This window comes from Rhagoletis pomonella, unplaced genomic scaffold, assembly GCF_013731165.1.
Source record: "Rhagoletis pomonella isolate Grant_MI unplaced genomic scaffold, Rhpom_1.0 Rhpom_scaffold_00002, whole genome shotgun sequence".
In the NCBI taxonomy this organism is placed as follows: domain Eukaryota; kingdom Metazoa; phylum Arthropoda; class Insecta; order Diptera; family Tephritidae; genus Rhagoletis; species Rhagoletis pomonella.
The window spans coordinates 114,201,545-114,218,074 of NW_023458556.1; the positions used below are offsets into that span (position 1 = coordinate 114,201,545).

General features: G+C 39.5%; 2 protein-coding genes across 2 annotated transcripts; one reads left to right on the forward strand and one right to left on the reverse strand.

The window, feature by feature from the left end:
* Positions 1-3,604: 3,604 nt before the first annotated feature.
* On the forward strand, positions 3,605-4,507 carry LOC118734356 (gametocyte-specific factor 1 homolog). The gene is made up of 2 exons (XM_036464082.1): positions 3,605-3,981; positions 4,039-4,507. Exons 1-2 carry the CDS (start codon positions 3,802-3,804, stop codon positions 4,354-4,356), a joined length of 498 nt encoding a protein of 165 aa, XP_036319975.1. The 5' UTR covers positions 3,605-3,801; the 3' UTR covers positions 4,357-4,507.
* On the reverse strand, positions 4,436-6,495 carry LOC118734355 (protein D7-like). The gene is given in 3 exon segments (XM_036464081.1): positions 4,436-5,824; positions 5,827-6,132; positions 6,198-6,495. Coding segments are annotated over 3 exon segments (990 nt in total). The 5' UTR covers positions 6,375-6,495; the 3' UTR covers positions 4,436-5,317.
* Between the last annotated feature and the right edge of the window lie 10,035 nt (positions 6,496-16,530).

Genomic DNA, 16,530 nt, shown 5'->3' on the forward strand with positions numbered 1-16,530 from the left:
TGTTATCAGCTGAGTTATAAAAGCGTACTGACAAGTATGACAGCCAGGTGCTGCTACCCGAGCGACCTTTGTGGAGTATTTGTTCTCGATAGATGGCGCAATAGGCATTGATATGGATCAAGCTAAGGCTGAGTTCACATGAGCGTAATCTCCTTGTGGTTCAAGCGAAGGCACGAACACCTAAATAGTCGTGTTTTCTTTGGTTATAAAGCGCAGTGTCACTAACTTTATACTACTAGCACGGGGATAAAGAAATTATAGAAACTACCTCACTAAATTGGAAAAATATATATTTACGAGATATCTATTTAAATAAATGTACATAAAACATAAAGGCTATTTATTTGAAGCAAGTTATAAGAAACAATGGCAGAATGTCTGTTTGTGTATGAATTCATTTGTCACGGCTACCAAACTTTGCGAATTATCAGTGAAACAAAACAAACAGACGGCATAATAATTGAACCAGATCTCTATCAGGATCATATCGTTGTTGAATTTGCGTGCAAAATTTGTATTCGGATCCCGATTATTGCCTAAGAAAACATAGCTAGAGTTGCGACAGAGTTGCATTGTCTTCAGTTTATCAAGTTTATTCAGTGAAATCGCTGGATAAATTTATCAGAAATGTGTAAACGGGTTTCCATACAAATTTTGACAGTTCATTTATAAGGTTTACACAATTATAAGTTTATACGGTTTACAATGCATTTATAAGGTTTGATGAATACCATTACTATAATATTTGCTTTTATATTAAAATATCAATAATGTTACCGCCACGAAGTTTTCATGCAAATGAACATGTAGCTGTCAAACTATCAAATCTCCGGCATTAGATGGCAAGATATAAGCTCTAATATATATTGCTCTTGAAGAGCAATGAGCGGTCTCCATTGGCTATTTATATTCTAACATATGTATCAAGATATAAACTTTATCCTGTGGAGACGGGCAGTAAAGAGATGTAAAAAAGACAAAAGTTATTAAAATAAACTTAAAAAATGGTAAAATATGCATTGAACTGAATGAGTTCCGATCAGCAGTGGAATTCTGACTATAGTTACGCTATTTGCTTGTCGATAAAATTCTCTAAATGAAAAGCAGTAGGGCCTGAAAGTATACAACATGAAACAGAAACACATGAATTGCGTGTTTGTTCTGTGGTCTGTCGTGGTTGTGGTGTGATCTATTGTGTTGTATGTTGTGGTGCTGTGGTGTTTGTGTGGAGCTGCTCAGGTGGACTGGGGTTAGCCGTGGAGGCTGCTCTATTTGAGCAGCAGGGGGCCACAAACGACATGGTCCAAGCTTTACACTTGACTGAGGTGGGGTTGTGGTGTAGTCGTCTCTGGCATACACAGCAGGTGTGGGTTTCTGGCCCTGGGTTTGACTCGATGCCAGCCCTGAGCAGAAGAATACGTAGCAAATGTGGCCCTATGGACGAACAACTTCTGAGATACTTCGCCGGGTTAGATCGCCGAAACAACAGCCCTTGGTCGGGTAAAACCCGAGTCATTCCGGTACGCAGAACCGGATGTCGTGGGCATGTTAAGCTTTGGTCAACCGTGAGGTCACTGTCCAATCCGGTGAAGTTCAGGTGGCCATCAAGAAGGCGAAAGCCTCCTGGGACCGAAGGAATATGGATGTTGATGCTGAAAAATGTGGGTCCTGCGGGAGTAACGTACCTAACGGAGGTCCTCAATTTGTCAATGGCCACTCTCATCATCCCAGACATCTGGAAGGTGGGGAGAGTGGTCCCACTGCTCAAACCGGGGAAACCAGCCAACAAAGGAGATTCGTATCAACCGATAACACTCCTTTCCCCGGTAGCGAAGACACTAGAGGCCTTGCTGCTCCCGTATTTCACGAACCACCTGACCTCAGCGAAGCATCAGCATGGTTTCCGTAAAGTGCACAGTACAGCAACAGCACTTAACGCCATAAACACTCAGATGACTCGTGGCCTTAACCGCAACCGTCCCTGTGAGAGAACTATTCTAGTAGCGTTGGACCTGTCAAAGGCGTTTGACACTGTCAGCCATTTCACGCTACTAGAAGATATACAGGCTTCCTCTCTCCCACAGAGACTCAAACGGTGGTCGGCAAATTATCTGAGTGGTCGACACTCGGCGGTAATGTTAAGAGACAAATCGAGCAAACTCAGGAAAATAAAACAGGGGGGTTCCACAGGGTGGTGTCCTTTCCCCGCTACTGTTTAACTTTTATATTTCAAAGCTCCCTCAACCACCAGAGGGAGTCTCGATTGTCTCTTACGCCGACGATTGCTCGATCATGGCGACTGGAAATGGAATTGATGACTTGTGTTCGAAAGTAAACGGGTATCTCTCCGAGCTTTCTCGCTTCTTCACTGCAAAGTGCCTAGCCCTCTCCCCTACGAAATCCTCGGCGACCTTGTTCACCACCTGGACGAAGGAGGTCAGGCTACCGCTGGGAATTCACGTCGATGATACACCAATTCCGTCGGTGAATAGTCCAAAAATACTCGGAGGAACATTCGACAGTCAGCTCTCCTTCTCTGCGCTCGCAACCGCCTATGTCAATAAAGTACAGAGCCGCAACAAGGTCCTCAAGTCGCTAGCCGGCAGTACTTGGGACAAAGACAAAGAAACGTTGCGGGCAACATACAAGGCAATAGGCCGACCGGTTTTAAATTACGCATCACCAGTGTGGTCGCCGGGGACTAGTAGGACGCAGTGGATGAAGCTACAGAGACTTCTGATGTCGCCAGAACACCACCTGCACGACGAGGCAAAAATGCTCCCAGTCAAGGAGCATAACATAATGCTCTGCAAGCAGTTTCTGGTTGGGAGCCACAGACGTATTCACCCAAACAGACCGCTGCTTGCAGAGGAGCCCTCGCCAAGGCACGTCAGGAGGCATCTCTACGAACTGACGGACGAAGTCCATAGGTTCATTAAGCAAGTGTCCGGCATGCAGAGAGACCCTTCACGACTCGAAACATCTCTTCGCATGCCCTTAAAACCCGACAACCCTAACGCCTTTGTCCGTGTGCACCGACTCAATTGAGGCTGCACGCTTCTTAGGGCTGTCGTTAGTGGAACTTGACGACAACAACTGAGATATTAACCGATCTGGGCGCGGTTGTTGTAGCCACTACAACAACAACAACAACATGAATTTCTTAATCAGCCAAATCTGGTAGTGTGGCCGGCACGCACCTAGATGCTGCGTGTTGTTAGGGGCGTCTGCTAATCTTTTGGAGATTTTTGGCGATCAAAATTTGCGATAGCATATGTGGAATACGGCTGCAGGTGATCTCAGGTGTGAGGCATTTCTGGAAAACATCTGCAGCCGGATTCGCTATCGCTAATTTTGATCACCAAAAATCTCCAAAAGAAAGCAACATCTAGTTACATGCCCCTCATACTGCCTGCTTTGGTTGATTACAAATTGCATCTGTTACTTTTCCACTTTTTTTTTCTTAGGACCCACTGATTTTCATCTAGAGAATTTTGGTGGTGGAAATTTAGCGTAGCGGCTGTCAAAATTCCGCCTGATATTTTTTCACTTGTAGGTATGCACAACGATAACCGGTTTAAGACGGTCTGAAAATACAAATTTATCGAGGCTCATTAAATACTACCCGTAAACTTGCGAAAATCTGGCAGCACATATATGCTTTCGGTTATTTAAAATTTAATATGGCCGCTGATTTCCCGTTGTAATAATTCGCACGTAATTTTTCTAGCCGGTTACGCGAACCAAATTTCGACTTTTTATAACTTTAACCCTCATTGAAAAATATAATTTGATTTTGAAATGTTACGCCGTTTGGGTGAAGAGCTTGATATATTAACTTGCCCCTATAACGTGGCACATCAAATACTTCGATGCCGTTTTCAAGTTCACCTAGTTAGGTGTCGAAAGTCGTATCCAGATGCTGAAGTGGTTGTGTGTCCCTTTGATGTAACACATCGTATTAATAAGCAAGAATTAAATGTAAGTGATAAACAACCTTTTATAACAAATTTCGGAACTATCACCAATTCTTTATAGTGGCACGTTAGCTCATGCCCAAAACGCCAATCATTCGAAGTATTCAAAAGCAATGAAACTCCTACACAAGGAGTAACTGCTTCCATTTGTACTTCATTCGATAGCGAAGGGACACAACATAATTCTACGTGGGAAACTGCAAATACATCATTTCAGCTAGAAACCTCGCAAAATTGGGACAATTTACCGAATGTACCATCGTATAATCCTAGTGCATATGCTGAAAAAGCAAATGTATTGCGGGCTCCTGTTGGTATGAAACCAGCTCAAAGAGCTGCTTTTCGCAATGCTGAACGAAAACGGCTACAGAATTTATAAAGCTCTATCGTCAAAAATCACATAGAGTAATTTTTAAGTACAAGTTTTTCTATATCGCGTTAGTAATAACACATTGAAGTTCTCTGAATTTTCTTTATTTAAAATGAATTGTTTTTAGTTTTCACTTAATAAATTCTAAATATATACTTGTGATGCGACTTAAATTATTTGACAATACCTAAACGGGACAATAATCAATGGGACATTAAAAAATCATAATCGGGCAGGTTCTGCAATTCACTTCCGAGTGAATCTTATCCTCTGCCAATTTGAATTCAAAGCGAACTTGACTCAAATTCACTCGGAAGTGAATAGCAGAACCTGACGAAATATTTGAAATCGTGTATACGGTGTTTAAAAGGCGATTAATGGAATCAAAAGTTGCTTTCAACTAACGGTTGGCTGTTACATCGCCTAAAACACCGTACTAGCAAAACGTAGATATGCAACTAAACCATCAAATAGATGTACGAAATCGAAAATAAAAAAATATTTTTAAAATTGATAATAAGAAACATGATAAGTTTTTAGTCACAAAATTAATAGCATGCTCTAGGATAAAATAACTTACGTTTACATAAAAAAAAAAAACTTTCATGATCAGAATCTAATTTTATGGTGTTTTCGTTTCTACCAAGGAATGCTGCCTTTTGATTTCCTTTGCCTTTCTCTTTTCGTGCTCGATTCTAAATTAAAGGCGAAGGGTGAGAAAATTTTGTGTTTGTTTTTTAAAATGCCTCTTGTAAGCCAAAAAAAGGCAAATTCTCTGCCCTGTGAAGCTTTGTCAGGGAAGATGGTTGCTCCGAAAATCAGATGGTTGTTTAAAACGAAAATTTTATGGAATGCGCGAGATAGACAAGGAAAGAAGGTTAAAACATGCCTATTTACACTTTTTGCTTCGGGGAAGGGCAACATTTTTTGGAAGAAACGAAATCACCATTATATGTATTTCAAACTAAAATTAATTACGAAAATCACTGGAGCGCGAATCATTCCGACGATCATAAGGATATCCACGAAATGCTCCGCGTCCATATGACGGCATACGTGTCGGATATGCAACAAGAGGAGGAGCACGATAAGCATCTGGTGTATATAAATCTGCTTCGTATCTTGGTCGACCATAATCTTTGCTAGTACTGGTGTCTTCATTAGAAGATCCCCTACCGCCATTGTAGTAGGGATCATCATCTATATCATAAGCCGCAGGCGATGGTGCTCTTCGGTTATTGTAAATAGGCGAGCGTTCACGAACAGGACTAGCTCTATAACGAGGAGGCGGTGGAGGAGATTGCGACTCACGGCCATGAATGCGTCTGTAGTAAGCCGAAACTGGAGATCGACTACGTGTCCTAGGTCTGCGTTCATACCTTGATTTAACTTCACGAGGTGGTGATGGTGAAATTTCACGTTTCGGCTCAAGTGCCTCTGCCTCCTCAAAATTTTCTTCCTTTATAGCTTTTTTTTTGGCGACGTTTCTATTTTTTCAGTTTCTTCTTCTTCATCACTGTCACTATAACTTTCATTATCGCCCAATCTTTTTCGCTCTTGTTTTATAAACTCCTTGCGCTGTGACGGAGGAACTCCAAAAGGTTTTCTGAGGACATTTTTCTGGTCTATATATTTTTGTGGATTGTAGTCTTCCACTTCTGTATCATCCCAATTCTCTTCGCATTCAATTGGGGCATGTCTAACGCGTTCTTCCTCTTTGGGCTCCACTGTATCATATTTATATTGTGTTATAAGCTTTCGATCAGGACAGTTGGTGACATGAAGCTAAAAAAGAAATTTACTCTGGTACACGTGCATATATATGTAAGATTTCGTGTTGTATAACTTACAGCAAATTCAGGCTCCGGTATATGATGTGTTGCGTTAAAAGGACATTTTTGTAGTTCAAGTTGTGGATAATTTTGACGACATTTGATTAGATGAGGTTGCAATCGCTTTCTCAACAAACGATGGGCCTTATTATAGGGGCACACGACAACATCAGAATCGTTCTCTATAGAAAACATTCCTAATTTTTTCTTTTAACTTCGTTACTGATCAACCTCTTAGATAAATAGCGTATTCAAGTTCACTCAGGTAAAATCACATTTCGGCCAAAGCCTGTATTTTGACAAATGTTCTGCTGTGTTCGATTTTAAAAGACAGTGCTCACAGTGTAGCCGGATGATGAGAATTATTTAATTTAGAAGCATTAGGGGCTGTTTACACCGATTACTGATACACGTCTCCACAATCAATTTTTAATGGAAAGTGTATAATCCAAAAAAATTGCAAAATACCATAAAATCGAAAGCTTAAAAACACGACAGAGCTGCAACATTCTGGGGAGATTACGAGGTAGTAGTGCACGTTACGGGAACCAGTCAAAAAGGACAGAACAAATCGATAGTGGTATCAATCGAAGCGTTTTAACGCGAACAATAACAATCCGGGGGGGGGGGGGGGGGGGGGGGTTGGGGAATTAAGATTTTTAATGAATTTAAGAGTTATTCGCAAAAACCACATGCACTTTGCACTTTTCGCACCATGTTTTGATTAATTTGATGCAAATAAATGGAGTAAATGAAAGTTGTTCTCTGCAAAAGGTGTTCAGCCCCCTTCTTTGGAGAATTCGACATAAGTGCAGAATACAGCCCGTTAAGCTAGAATAAAACGAAAAAGTGGGCGTGATCCGCCTTTTTTCCTCATTTTAATGGTATAACATTTTTTTGGTGCAAACTTATATTTTCGGTGCTATAGAGGGGCGAAGGGCGAATTTAAAAAAATTTAAAATGGCTATATTTGGAAAAATTTCCGACCGAATTTAAAAATATTGGTATCGTTAGAAAGGTAAACAAAACCTTTTTTCTAATATACACATTTATATAATTTATGTGCATACATTTTAAGAAAACTCATTTAATATATAATATAATCTATAAAAATATGTGTAAATAATGATACACCAAACTATAATAGGAAAATAGAGCATAAAAATACCTTTCATTTAACATATAACTTTATATAGTTAGATTTAAATACCGTGAGTAATTTTGTTTTACTGGTCTTCATGAAGGGGGATATGACCATACTGATGCTTATGATCGTGAACGGGACGACTGCGGCAGAAAGAAGTTCTGCGCCAAAATACTTCCGCCGTTTTCTTTGGTAATACAGAAAGGAGAATTCTACTGCCTGAGGGTCATAATCCCTAAGTGCGGCCGAAGGCCGCCTACGCAGAAAGGTGTTCAGCCCCCCTTCTTTGGCAACACAGAAGGGAGAATTCTACTGCCTGAGGGTTATAATCCCTAAGTGCGGCCGAAGGCCGCCTACGCAGAAAGGTGTTCTCTGCAAAAGGTGTTCAGCCCCCCTTTGGTAAAAAATGTTTTTTTTCTCAAAAAATATATATTTTTCTATTAAATGATTTTTCTCAAAATTTATCCACATAAAGTATATTAATATGTATATTAAAAAAGGGATTTTATTTACCTTTCCAACGATACCAATTTTTTTAAATTCGGTCAGGAATTGTTTGAAATATAGCCATTTTAAATTTTCGAAAACTCCCCCTTCACCCCTCTATATCACTGAAAATATAAGTTTGCACAAAAAAATTTTTATACCAGTAAAATCAGGAAAAAAGGGCGGACCATGTCCACTTTTTCGTTTTGTTCTACCTTAACGGGCCGTATTCTGCACTTGTTCCGAGAATTCCACTGCCTGAGGGTTATAATCCCTAAGTGCGGCCGAAGGCCGCCTATGCAGAAAGGTGTTCTCTGCAAAAGGTGTTCAGCCCCCCCTTCTTTGGTAACACAGAAAGGAGAATTCTACTGCCTGAGGGTTATAATACCTAAGTGCGGCCGAAGGCCGCCTACGCAAAAAGGAGTTGGACGCCTGGTTCCGCTAAAGTGCACTTTTACCGATTACGATAACCGGGGCGACAAATTTTGGCTATGCCATTGGAAAGCTGGGCTCCTCCAATTTTCAAATATATCCACTTTTAGGTTCTGGAGTCTTCTAGTTTTAAAGACATTAAGGGCCGTTTGCACCATGTCTAGTTAACGCTAACTGGAAGTACATCCTTCAGTAAAGCACGTTAACTGCTTTATCGATCACATGTTATATGATGGGTGTCGATAACGTCGATAAAGATGTTTAACTGGGAGTTAGAATTAACTAGACATGGTGCAAACGGCCCTAAGGGTCTTCCCTTAAACTCGTAAGAGCCTCGTAAATCTCGTAAATTTACGAGCCTCGTAAAAGAACTCTCAAAATTTGTATGGACCTCTATTTACGAACCCCTCTTAAATTTACCAGGCAAATTTGATGCGCAGGGGTCGAACTTTTTATACAAAAATGTATGATAAAATAATTAAAATAAATGAAAAAAATAATACGCGAATAAAATGAATGGATTTCATTCACTGACTTAGATTCTCTGCTAATTTTCAGCTTTTTTAACTGTATTTTAGCCAAGAGTGATAGCGACAAGATAGCGGGAACAAAAACGGTTTAAGACTTAGGGCCGGTTACTCAATGACTGGCTAACACTAATCTGCGGTTAAACATCGTTATCGATGTCTTCGACTCCATGCATGCAGCAGAATTATTGAAATCGGTTGACGTGGTCCAAAGTTATGCGGTAACATACACAAAAAAAAAATAAAAATAAAAATATTCCGACGAACTGATAACCTCCTCCTTTTTTGGAAGTCGGTTAAAAATGACAGCACTTAACCATTTCACTGAGATGGTTAAAAACCAACCAACTCGAAACCACGTCGAAAGTCTGTGGGTCATTACTAATACATTATAGCGTTAAAGGGCCTGTGCCAATCGGTTACTTTTTTCTCCATGGTGAGACGGGGTAGAAAAATTTGCCAAATGCAATGTGAAATTTTGACAGTTGAAAAACCAAGCAAACGATCGTGCGAAAGCTCTATTTTTGTGTGTTGCTGAAGTTGTTAAAGTTTATATTTATTTCATAACTTGCAAATAAAGTACGCTTTTTTGTGCTTTTTGAGCTTCCATTTTCATGTTCACTCTTTATTGCCGCCAAGCAATATTATGTGTATACATGTTTATAAGTCAAAATTTTAACTAGCCCCATGAGCTAGGTAAAATTCTGACGTTCGTATTCACCACAAGAAATGTCAAATTTTTACTTTGATCCGTCAAAATTTCCTCTTTTATCAATTGGGTCAGGGCCTGTGCCAATCAGTAGAAAAGTTCTATCGTGGAAAAACTTTACTATGGTGAGAAAATTTTACATTTCTGCTGTGCCAATTCGTAACTTTTTAATGCTGGAAATTTTTGACAGTTGCTTTGATGCAGAAAGCTATCGGGTTAGCAATTAATAGAATGCAGCAATTATAGAGAAAATATGTGCATTTGCTGATTTCAGTTCTTCTGGTACTGAAATCCATGTATTTATTATACCTTTTAGCAATAACCACTAATTTTTCTCTAATATCCACTCACTTTGGTGTTCTTTAATTTATGTGTATACATGCGTTGTTCTGTATTCTTCATGATATAAGCTTTGTTTCTTTACATTATCACTAGTTTTGCTGGAAAGCGTTTCTTAACCTAAAAAACTAGCGGCTTTCGTTCTTACACTCTTCTTTTTTTTGCCTCTCCTGCTAATTTCTGCAAGTAAAATTTTTACTAGCTGAATATTACAGCTGTCAAAATGTTTGTTTTATTTGTTTCTTTGTCCAAATTTCTGGTATTTCTTAAATAAAAACTTTCGTTTCATTAAATATTGATGAAATTGTAAAATGTATTTGTGAATACTTTTTATATATAAAACGCGATTGAAAAAATTACGTCAAATATTTTCAAATGTCAAATACACCGATCAGCTAGTTACTTGGTATTTTCTGTTAGTTTGCGTTTCTTAACTATTTTTTTATATCGCCCGTAACTCTATCAATGATCCCATTCCTCTCTTTCCTGATAATTATCGGCTAGAAAACTAAAGAAACAAAGCTAATGCTTGCTGCCAAATTTTTCACAGCCCTGCCGGATAAACAATTTTTATTCACCTCATAGCTGTCAAAAATTTACTATCCAGAGTACTTTTCTATTGATTGGCACAGGCCTTCAGGCCCAAAATTGAAAAAATTCGTTCCCTACCAGTTGTCGGACTTACTACGATCACATTATATTTACTCCGGTTTTTGAAAAAAATTTTAATCTCTCTACTCCGCTTTGACCCCTTACTTCAAATATATTCCGTTTTTTCACTCATGTTCCGCTCCTCTTGGGCCCCTTTTTTTTTAGTTTTCACCCCCGGTTTCAATAGAAAAATTTAAATTTAAGCCAAAGCTCACTGATAAAAAGTAACTCGTTCATAAAAATGAGTCAATAAAGTAACTCCATTATTTTTTGATATATGGATGTAGAAATTGGCGGATGCAGAACTTTATTTAAGTTGTTAAAAACATATGTAGAAAGAAGTTTATATAAACAAAGAACGTAGATAATATGAAGGGACAACTCGTTATAGTTGCAGCGAGTGTGAGTAATAATGGGCTGTTTTTGCTTACGCGTAAAAGCACATTTAGCGCATTTAGCTCTAAATGCTACTCTAAGGGCCGGTTGTTCAATGTCTGATTTGCAGAAATCGGAGGTAGAAGCTCCGGTTAAATACAACGACTGCTTTATCGATCACATGTTATAAGCATGGTGACGAAAACGTCGATAATGACGTTTAACCGGCAAGTAGTGATAACCAGACATTGACATGTCTGGTGAACACTAATCTGCGGTTAAACATCGTTATCGACGTCTTCGACTCCATGTATGCAGACATTGAGTAACCAGCCCTAAGAATCTAAATGCTTAAAGCAATCCTGTGATCTTCCAAATTTTCCACGATTCGAACATGGTATACGGTGGCTAGCTTCGTTTCATTGATCGCCGATCGAGATTTCATTTATTATTTTACATTATTTGGATAAAGAAAAGTTAAGCAAATTCAACATCGATGTGATGCTGATAGAAATCTGGATCAATTTGTGATCGACTCTGTTTGTTTTGTTTCCTAATTAAGTGAGGAAATTTTAATTGTCAGTTCCGACAAATGAATATATACACAAACAAATGTTTGGTTATGGTTAAAACAATTCAAGTTTTTATGTTGAATTTTTGGTTTAAAATTTGTTTTTTCCTTTTGCACTTTATCTTCTGCGTGAGAATTGATCGTAATAGATACGGATCTGAATAAGCGACTGGAACACGGCTGTTTGTCAAAAGCATACGATTTCGAACTCGCGTAAATGTACATTTGCTAAATGCGATAGCATGAACGGTCTTCGAAAAAATATGTTCGAAAGTGCTAAATGTTGCATTTTAAATGCAGCAAAAACGCCGCATAACAAGGGCGTGCCTTCTCTTTTGCCCTAGAACGTTGTTTGATTGGATGAAAAGAGAAGGCACGCCCCTGTTAATACCTTCAGCTAAAATTATAACGAGCTGTCCCTTCTCATTATCTAGGTTCTTTGATATAAAGAAGAAACGGTTTAGGTCCTATTGATCTTTAAAAAATTGTGTGTTGAAAATACTTCTTATTTTTGCATGAATAGAAAATATTTAAGTCATACAATTAATGTCGAAAGCGAAAATAAATAAAACATGCAAATCTAGTACGGATATATTCTTTTTGGTTCGATTTTAGTCCTGAATCGAGTTATAGTCATCCAAACACTTACCACGTTTATACGTAAGCTATTTGCAAATAAAAATAAATAATATAAAAAAAAACTTTTTAATATACAACGCTTTTATAAATGGACTAAAAAGTAGAAAATAATATTTTTCAGTCCCATAGAATTTGTTTTTATAACTTTTGATTTTGAAATTTTAGCAAAAGTCATTATAAACAATCTATGAAATTGAAAATGAAAAACTTGGAGCGCATGCAATACAAAGCATTCGATTTAATTGACAATAGTCAAACTACATAACGTAGACCTAAAATTTCTACAGCGTAGAAGTAACTTCAGAAAGGTATTGCATAATTACTTTAAATCTGCACAATGAATGTGGTTGCGATTAAATTGTTATCATTTCTCTGTCTCTGTCACTTCTACTACTAAACCAAATTTTGTATGTTCGTATTGTTACGATTATCCTCGAAACCTTGAGGGATTTCCCAAATATACTCGGGCTCGTATCGCTGGATTGTTAAATAAATGCTAACGATGACCGAATTGTAGTACAATTAACTTTATTGTACAACAAACAATTTACAATACTTGCTAATACAGTAAAAACACTTTACAATACTTGTTAAAGCAATAACAACGCTTTACTACTTGTTAACACAATTAAACTTATAGCTTGCTTATTCGCAACTCGATTCTCCGCTCACTTTACTTGTAGCTTGCTGACTTGTAACTAACTCAACTCCGCTGTGTCGTGGCTCTTATATACCTGCGCTCACACTTATGGCAACTCTAGAACGTTCTGAAGTTTATCGCTCATTCTCTTTCTCTCGCTGTTCGCAGTGTTCATCCAACTTGACGTTTCTCTTTGTGGAACATTCTACGTCATTCCTCGAACATTCTGCCTATTTCTCGTTGTTCGCTTTGTGTTGCCGCAGTATTCGCCACAGTATTTATATTTATATGCCTGACTTTTTATTATATCTGGCCTTAAATTTTAAGTCTTAATTTTAATTTTAATTAAAAATACAAATATTAATATCTTTTGTTGCTATTTGATATATTGTTAGTTTTAAGTTTACTTTGTACAAACATTGAATTTTACAAACTGTTGATGTATTATAAAAGACTCTAAAGTCTTATAGATACAGCCTCATTTCTTAAATAAATATGAAATATGAAAGTAGAACTTTGAAATCGATTTTAAGCGGTCGTTATTCATATACCCACATACATACATACATATATTACTTTTCATATCAATTCAAGTGTATTACATGCGTCCCACACTTTTCATTTTCAATTTCATAGATTGTTTATAATGACTTTTGCTAAAATTTCAAAATCAAAAGTTATCAAAACAAATTCTATGGGACTGAGAAATATTATTTTCGACTTTTTAGTCCATTTATAAAAGCGTTGTATACTAAAAAGTTTTTTTTTATATTATTTAGTTTCTACTTTTTAGTCCTGTCTGAACAAAATTTTGCAATAGATATTAAAATAATTCAACGATATTAATAGAAAGGTGCACACACATGCATTTACATATGTATGTACATACAAACGAGCACCAATTAATTTTATTTAAAGAAATGGCGTGTCGTCTATTTCCGCTGTAGCAAAAGTAGTACATAGGGCGACATCTAGATGTCATCTACCTCGCCCTATTCACTACAGCTGTCGCCCTATGCACTATGCTTTTTTATAGGAACTTTTCAAAGCTTTGCTTTGGTGTCGGACACACAACATTGAAAGTTTCTGGATCCACAACATTGAAAGTTTCTGGACGCACAACATTGCAAGTTGATAAAAGCGTTGTAATAATAATTTGCAAATACCTAACTCGGTTCGTATCGCTGGATTGTTAAATAAATGCTAACGATGCCCAAATTGTAGTACAATTAACTTTATTGTACAACAATTTACAATATTCGCTAATACAGTAAAAACACTTTACAATACTTGTTAAAGCAATAACAACGCTTTACTAAACTTGTTAACACAATTAAACTTATAGCTTGCTTATTCGCAACTCACTTTACTTGTAGCTTGCTGACTTATAACTAACTAACTTCGCTGTGGCGGCGCCCTTATATACCTGCGCTCGCACTTATGGCAACTCTAGAACATTCTCAAGTTTATCGCTCATTCTCTTTCTCTCGCTGTTCGCAGTGTTCATCCAACTTGACGTTTCTCTTTGTGGAACATTCTACGTCATTCCTCGAACATTCTGCCTATTTCTAGTTGTTCGCTTCGCGTTGACACAGTATTCGCCACACCGCCCTCCACATAAGTCTGATCGTCCCGATCAGACACACTTGCTGCTCCAAACGTTGCTAGTCTTTCATCTTGGTTCTCGGTCTCCCAGCTGTCTGGATTCGATGCACTGCGTCCTTCAGCCGTTTGTCAATCTTAAACGGATCTTTCCAGTCACGTCTTTGCTTGGAAGTGAAGCTTTTATTCTGCTGCGACATGTACAACCACAATGCGTTACTGGACATTGCTTCCGGCTTATCTTCGGGAGTGCACCATCTCACATGGTCGTGCTTCTGCCGGCTACTGATGGTGACCAGACCATGTCTCTTCTCGTGGGCACCCTTTTCGCCAGATCTATGCCGCATCATCCGTCCATGACACCCAGACTCCCGCCTTCGTGCTGCACTGCCTTTAGCACATCTTGCTACATCCGGATCCATACGCTGAAGCTTCCGCAATCGCTTCGTATCTCGCTCTTCCGTCGATGCTAACTTCATTGACCGGACATGTATAATCTCAACCTTGGCTTCCAGCTTAACTGCTCGCCTTTGTCGACCACCTTTTTCGGGACACTTAAAAGTGCTCCTACTGCTTCCACAGCCGCTTCCATTTCCAGCCACCGGCGTATCACCATTGCAACGTGGTTCAGTGGCTTTCCTCCTGCCGGAAACACTGCATGGCTCGCCATGACCACTTCCTTGTTGCGACCTCTTCTTCACTGAGCTGGCGGAACCGTCACGCTTTTCCTGTATCGGTGAACCCCTTCCTTCTCCTGACGAAACCATTTCGTCTCCATCACTGTCAACCTCTGCCCAACTAACCACTTCCGTTTCTGGTGGAATCTTCGGCACTTCCTCTAAGACTAACCGTCTGCTGCAGTACTGGCTGTCGTAACCAACCCTAAGTGGCACTTTCCTGTGACGATCTGTCAGGATCATTCTCTGGAGGTCAATCTTCATGCCTTGGCCAAGTAAGAAATCCACGCCGATGATGACTTCATCCACAATGTCTGCCACTATAAACTTAGTGTACGAGCCTACACCATCGATTATTACCTCGCATGATACTTCTCCTAACACTTGGGTGCGTTCACCAGTTGCAGTCTGCAGCTTTGCTCCAGGTAGTGGCTTCACATAAAAAGTGGCTAAATCCGGTCGAATAATGGAATGTGTCGCTCCAGTATCCACTGTCAGTACTCTCTCCTGCCCATTCACACTGCCACCAACAGTGAGGTTGCATGCTTTCCAGCCAATTTGTGGGACGAAGATTATGGGCCCTTCAACTTCTGAAGCCAGTACGAGGCCCTAACTGCTGGCTCGTTTCAGTTTAACGAATGATTGGAGATAGCTTCGTCTCCTTCAGCCCTGCGTTTGCGTCCTGCTGAATTGTTGAGCCCACTGGAACTTGCGCTGCAATCGCGGGCGAAGTGGCCTGGCTTCCCACATTCAAAACATTTGCCAGAGCCATTCTTTTTCTCGCCCAGCACTTGGATAATCTTCTTCAGCATTTCATTTGTCTCGTCCGGTGTTTCCACTTCCACGCGATGTGCTTTGTAGGCTGGTCTACTTAGGAGCGCCGCCGTTTCACGCGTCTGAGCATACGAGACAGTTTCAGCAAATGTTGGCTTGGGATTCGCGTACGTGTCTCGCTTGGTATACACGTCCCGCATTCCGTTGATGAACCTCTGGATTTTTACTCTTTCGAGGTGCTCACCAGATGCATCTCCAATTGCCAAATGAGCCAACCTTTCAATCTCGGAGGCGAATTCCTGTAAAGTCTCGTTGGATTTCTGGCAGCGATTCTCCAGCTCTTTCCACTGCACCCATTATGGCTTCGTAATTGTTCCTTTCACAGTCGGGAATAGTCTGCAAGATTTCCACTGCAGGTCCTTTCAATGCCACGAACAGAGCAGCGGATTTATCCTCCATGCTCCAACGATTTACTGTAGCGGTCTTCTCGAACTGGAGCTTAAAGACTTGGAAAGGAATCGTGCCGTCAAAGGATGGAGTCTTTACCATGGGAGCACTTGTCGAAGTAGCTGGACGATTCAGCTGCAGATCTCGGAGGCGACCTTCCAACTCTTCTACCTTAGCCTCGACTTTATCCTGTCTATCCTTGATTTGTTCGTTATCTCTAGCCAAATTCTCCTGCAGTTGGGTAATCTTTGCATCCTGCACTTCCAGCAACTGTGATACGTGTGTCTTCTGTGCCTGTAGCTGCGACGAAATATCTGACAACTGTGTTTGCATCTGAG